The sequence below is a fragment of the Vanacampus margaritifer genome, chromosome 11 (assembly GCF_051991255.1).
Source record: "Vanacampus margaritifer isolate UIUO_Vmar chromosome 11, RoL_Vmar_1.0, whole genome shotgun sequence".
NCBI lineage: Eukaryota > Metazoa > Chordata > Actinopteri > Syngnathiformes > Syngnathidae > Vanacampus > Vanacampus margaritifer.
Window position 1 is genome coordinate 23,886,205 of NC_135442.1, and position 6,287 is coordinate 23,892,491.

Below are 6,287 nucleotides of genomic sequence, written 5' to 3' on the forward strand. Positions count from 1 at the left end.
CGTCTTTGCGACCTTTGAGACAACGCGCAAATTTTGTAAAATGTTGATGGCAACAAATTGCGACAAATTGCAACTAATTGAGACATATTTGCGATGTATTTGCCACTATTTCAGACTATTTGCAACTATTTAACAATTGTCTAGACTTACTGAAGTAGGTTGGGCTGGAGCAGCCCATATAAAAAGGTGCGCTGTCTCCAGCATTCAATTTCCAAGTGTTCTCCCTGGAAGAAAGATTTTAAATTGGTGGATTAAAATAGTTTATTTTTATTTTTATTATTATTAAATACGCATAACCTGAAATTTGGTTGAAATTGACCCAAGGGTTCTGTCCTATTTTTGATCACAAATTGGACCTTTATCCCAGAGTGTAAACACAACAGAAACACGTAAATGAATTATGTGTGATGGGTTCAATAGGTGCTTTGACTGGGGATATGGTGGGCCAGCGTTTCATATAGTGCAACAGACTAGTGCTTTTGGAAATCACGGCATGCGGGCAGAGCCTGGCAAACACAAGCGCTCTCTGTGTAGTACACGGAAGTCAGCGTGAATTTATGAACAGTGGCCTATGTAGATCTTTGCCAACATAATTACACTGAATTACGACGGCATTACGAGCAAATGCGCATCTTGGCGAAACGATGGATTGACAACAATGTCGACAACTATTAACAACAATTAACTACCAATGATTACAAACACAAATGCGACATATTTAGACTAATTCCGAACCCTGTTGAACTCTGGCGAAATGCAATTTTCTCAGCGTTCGGCAACGTTCGCAACTCAGTGGGAGGGGGGCTTTAGACACATCTCTGCAACATCAATGGGCATCAGGCTCAGTGCCTCTGGATTGGTAGATGGCATACCGTATTTTCACGACAACCGACATTAAAAGGCGCAGTCTCCGTTACGGGTGCTATTTCTTTATTTAACACACAAATAAGGCGCACCGCACTATTGGGTGCAGGCACTAGGCGCTAGCTAAAAACATATGGTAGCATGCTTTCGCACTAAAACATACGCTAGCATGCATGCCAATGTATGTTTTTATAAAAGGCATTGTAGCAAAACTGAGTTTGGTTGTACTTTATTGAAGTATTTAACAATGTAAACAGTAAGTTTCGTTGTACTTGAAATATTTAACAATGTACTCACGTTACTTTTAATCAATCCTCATCCACAAATCCCTCAAAGTCCTCATCTTCTGTATCTGAACAGAACAGCTAGGCTAGTTCTCCATCAAACACGCCAGGTTCCCTTTCGTCATTGTAGTATTGTCAGAGTCAGTCTCGTTCTTGTGCAGCGCCTCAGAAATGATACCTTCTTTTGCTAAAGCTCTATTAGCGCAAGCAGACACGTTTAGCCCAAGCATGCACAATCCATTCACAAATTGTGCTATAAGCCGCTCTAACAGTTCCATAAAGCAAAAGCAGTGGGCACCAAGATGTCGTATTGTATCTTAACTGATTGAGGACTGGGAGGCATGAGAACCCATCAGACTCGCGTCATCTTTCAGTTGAGTCTTTAAGGGTTCTCATGTCTGCCAGTCCTCAACCAGGGCCGGATTTCCTGTAAATAAGCAATATGTAGGCACTGCTGACTGTCTCTCTGTGTAGAAGCACTCGCACTCGAGACACTCCCACACACACAGTCAAGCGGAGTGCCGAAGTCGCACAACATTACAACATTTACAGATTTTGGAACTTGGTGCACACAAAAGATGCACCTCATTATAAGGCGCGCCGTCAATTTTTGAGAAAATTTAAGACTTTTAAGTGTGACGTATATTCGTGAAAATACGGTAAATATTATCATCATCATCTTCACTATCCATTTTTAAAATCATCCCACTCGTTATGCATGATTGGGGTGGAAGGTATTCTCCAAGTGCGCACTTCACAGATTTCTACTTGCCACAGCCATCTTAATACAGTGTCAACGGCCTGGGAATGTCTGCTTGCAGTTCCTTCTACTTTGAGGACCTTGACCCTGCCACAGCACTCAAGCAAATCAGCACGCCTCTCGTGCACAGCATTTAAAGGAATCAACCGCTTTGATTGGCGCTGAATCAAGTCGACTTTGTTCACGGTCACAATGGCACTAAACATCCTTCTTTAAATGTGGCATGATTCAAGCTCTGTGAATATACCAAACCTTTGTCTAGACTGCGCCTCACGCCAGACTTGCACCGGGCATGAAAATAGAGTCCCTGATGTTTGATCTATTAATCAACCAATACATTTCCAAGGAAGGCCACATTTTTGCTTCTTTGTGACTCTTCCTGTTTCTCTGAATGTCTGTTGTAGCCTGCTGATGACATTCTAAATGCTCAATTACATTGACAAAGTTGATAGCATCCTGTTTTAGGCTCATAATACTGAGGTACTATTGGTCAATTTTTCCCCCGTCTTGGTCTCATTATGTCAAGACATAAACAGCAGATGAAGTGGACCGTTTATTTACCACTTCTAATTAAATCAGGGAATGTATTGGTTGAGCCATAGGTTAAATACCTATTGTGAATTTTGTCATTCAGCTGCTTTATAGAGCAGTTCTAATTCCTGCTAGGCATTTTTTTACACTATAAACAATACAGTTATGTAAGAACTGGCTTCCTGAGGGCAGCCATAACATGGCCCACAGTGAAAACAAGTAATGGGTGAAGGAGTATATTTGGGAAATAATTGGAATCTGTCAGCATTTAAGTTTGATACTTGACCATTTGATCACTTGACTTTTCTTTGCATTTTCAGTTTTCTTAACTCTCTGCTAGAAGAGCCAGAAGTTGTGGTGAGTGGAGCTGGTCAGGGAAAGGTTGGCGGCATTATCCACAGGCTCTTTATGAATGTGCAAGAGGTAAGCATCTCTACATCATTGTTTGCGTGCGTGTGTGTACGTGTGCGCGCGTGTGTGTACGTGTGCGCGCGTGTGTGTACGTGGACTAGAGAAAGTGAGAGAGTTTGGTTGAAATGCGTGCTGAGAGCTCGGCTCTCTGATCAAAACATTTTGCCTTTCTGTTTTTATACTGCTCCTAGGGAGGAGAACTTTTAACATTGTTCCTTCTGAGCTTTTTAGTCGTTTTAGTCGTAGTTTTTTTTAGTCGGCCGTTCAAATCTTAACAGCTACGGACTCAGGCGGACTAGCCCCCCAGTTTTAGGGGCGCAATATGCCTGCTGGGGGGGTGTTTGGGGGCCTGGGGGTGGGTGGCAGGTGTGGGTTGGGTGTGTGGGTGTCGTGGGGGGAGCGGGGGCTGTTGGCCGGTGGGGTGCCTGGTGGGCCTGCCGTGCCCCGTTCTGCTGCGTTGGGCTTCGGGCGCGGACTGTGTTGGGGTGGGGGGCGCTCCTAGCTCCTGGGTTTGCTCTCCGACCGGTGTGGGGTTGTGCCTTGGCGCTGCCGTTGCTCGACGGCTCCCCTCTTTGGTGGAGGTTTTCATGCATGCCAGATCCACCATACAATCATCTGCCGAAATTCAAACACAATCTGCTTCTTCCTCTGGTTGTTGAATCAGTGGAGGTTGATGTCTGTGGATCCCGCACATGCACATACTCACGCACATAAAAAAGAAAAAGAGAAAAAAGACAAACGAGAGAGAGCAATGATGATGACATGTCGAATCGGTAAGATTACCGAATGAACAATACTGAGCTCTCTCAGAAAAAATTAAAAATAAATACAGAAGACAAACAGCACGTTATAATGAACAACCAACTGTTTTTCATTTTTTAGATAATCAACTTTTTTGACAAAAAAAATGATGCTTTAGCAGCACACTATTTTCCTCTCTGAATCTCTCCCCATAGATTTTGGTCTATGCGACGATAAGCGATTTTGGGGAACTTTGGGGAGCACTGCTAGCTAGTGCGGCTAGCTTGCTGCTAGCTGGCAGCCTCCGTTAAACACTGGTAATGTCAGCGCATGTATGTCTTAATGCGCTTAACCCGAGCTTGAACTTGATTTCAGGACGAAGTTGTGTTACTGGCGTATGTCACAAGTGTGGTGCCATCACAAACTCTGAATAGATGAGTCACGTCAGCCCTTATGTTGACTTCCGCTTTACGCTTCCGGTAAAAACTTCAAAATAAAAGCGATAGTTTATCTCACCGCGTTAGCAACATTTACTGTCATGCATGCTGCCCTTCGCTTGACTACAACTTCCTCAGTAAACGGATGACACGTCCCATTTCTGCTGTTCTCCTTCTTTTCTGCTATGCGCTCTTGTTTACAACTGACAGTATACACGTGTCGACACTCAACGTCAACATGTGCCGGGGGAGGGGGGGGACACTAAATGTCAACAGTAAGTTGTGCGCACCGACGTATTTACGTCATCTGCTAGTCGTAACAGGCCTAATGCGATGATGTCACCAACATGCGCTACCACGGTAAGGCGGTAAAGTCAAAATCTCTACCTTCGGCAAAATGTATACCTTATGTTGAAATACCGTTTATATCACCCAGCCCTAACTTGATACCTTTAAAATTGCATTACTGGCTAAATTCCAATATATCAGTTGGTTAGTATGATGGTGATACAGTATCCTGGGGTGTCCAGAATTGGCAACGGTCTCACTTTCAATACCGTCATACACAACATTTGTAGTTGTGTTTTCAAATCAGTAATAGTATAATAATTAATATTACTATAATAGTTTAAAATTAATAGTAAGCTTTTAGTCATGTGACAGTCATTTGACTGCACTTAAGACAAATCGAGACAAAATGGCCAGACGCACAGCTCGGGACTTAAGCGGTCCACTCAGAAAAATGCAACTGCTACAGTTTGGCAGCAAATATCAATAAGGCCTGTATGCAATATCAGCATGAGGGCGTTAACAGTGTGAGATATAATGTACTGCCCAACTGTGGGCTCATCTGAGGAACAATAATCCCCCACTCACTGCTGCGAGAGATGAGTTAGTCCAAAAACGTTTATCAACTACTATTAAGTCCACAGTCGACTCACATGAGACGGTGGCATGCGGTTGAGTTTATCTGTATGGACAATTCAGTGTCTTCATTCAACCTATGACATGTTTGTCACAATGTGGGCATGTGAGGGATTATGGACTCAAACGGAAGCAAACACGGAAATCAGACAGAGGAACAGAGTTACGTGGTGAGTTTAGCAGGAAATCAGGAGCCGACTTGACTAGCTGTGGTGTTGCTGTGGATTGGCTGTGGCTTGGTTGGGACTGTAGCTATGACTTGGCTGGGACTGTGGCTATGGCAATGACCGTGGCTGTGGCTATGACAATGACTGTGGCTGTGGCTGTGGCTATGACTATGTCCGTGGCAGGGGCTATCACTGTGATCTTTTTGTGGTTTTGACTTGGCTATGGCTATGGCTGTGTCTGTGAATTAGCTGTGGCTGAGAAGACGTGGTCGGGAGGACGTGGTTGGCAAGACTTGGCTGACAAGATTTGGCTGAACTAAGACGACTTGGCTGAACTAAGAAAACTTAAAACACAACCTATCACACATAACATCTACAATGCACCCACACCGACTGGACCAACACAACTGACGAAATATACCAACATTAATAACCTAATGAGACACACCTTGGGAAACACAAGTGGCTGAGGGCACTTATTGGTCTCACACACACACACACACACTGAGAGGGGAAGACACACACAGGTGGATGTGGTAAGACATAACGAGACAAGGGGAAAAAACAGGAACACATGACAAAAACACCAACCACAGACAAAAACAACAAAAACGTAAACAAAAAAACAACCCCCACAAAACGAAAACATGACAATGTTTTTGGAATACCAGGAGAAAATCCACGCAGGCAAAGCAAGAACATGCAAACTCCACATAGGAAGGCCAGAGCCAGGATTCGGAACACACGACCTTCAATCGCTGAACTGTGATGCGGGCGTGCTAACAAGTCGTCCGCCGTCACGGTGGCCTTGTTCTCATTCATTTCTGATTAGTCAAATGAAATACTTACTTTTTCATTGATAACAAATATTCGAATATTTCAACAGGGTAAACCCGCCTTGCCACAAAGCCTTTGCAAATGCAGCTTTCACTCTTGAGTCAGCTGTCCCATTCATTTGTCCCATTGCGAAAATGTTTTTTTTAGTCAATGTTTTACAAAAACAATATAAGAAAGCAAATGTATTTCTTTATTTGGATGTTATAGTTTTCTACTCAGAAGTTAAGCCAATGCAAATTTGGGTGTGAAAAAGTACACTTCATTTTAAAATTCCATATCCTTGTCAAATTCTGTCTGCTCATAGATTGCCATCGTGGATAAAGAAACAGGA

The 6,287-nt window shown here is 43.4% G+C and overlaps 1 protein-coding gene across 1 annotated transcript in view; it reads left to right on the forward strand.

The window, feature by feature from the left end:
* Positions 1 to 6,287, forward strand: part of rab3gap1 (RAB3 GTPase activating protein subunit 1) — a 125,814-nt gene that overhangs the window by 118,159 nt on the left and 1,368 nt on the right. Inside the window, exons 23-24 of the mRNA XM_077580403.1 lie at positions 2,760 to 2,862; positions 6,261 to 6,287. The exon at positions 6,261 to 6,287 is cut by the window's right edge and continues 1,368 nt beyond it. Of these exons, the coding sequence (XP_077436529.1) occupies positions 2,760 to 2,862; positions 6,261 to 6,287 (130 nt within the window). The remainder of the gene's footprint in view (positions 1 to 2,759; positions 2,863 to 6,260) is intronic.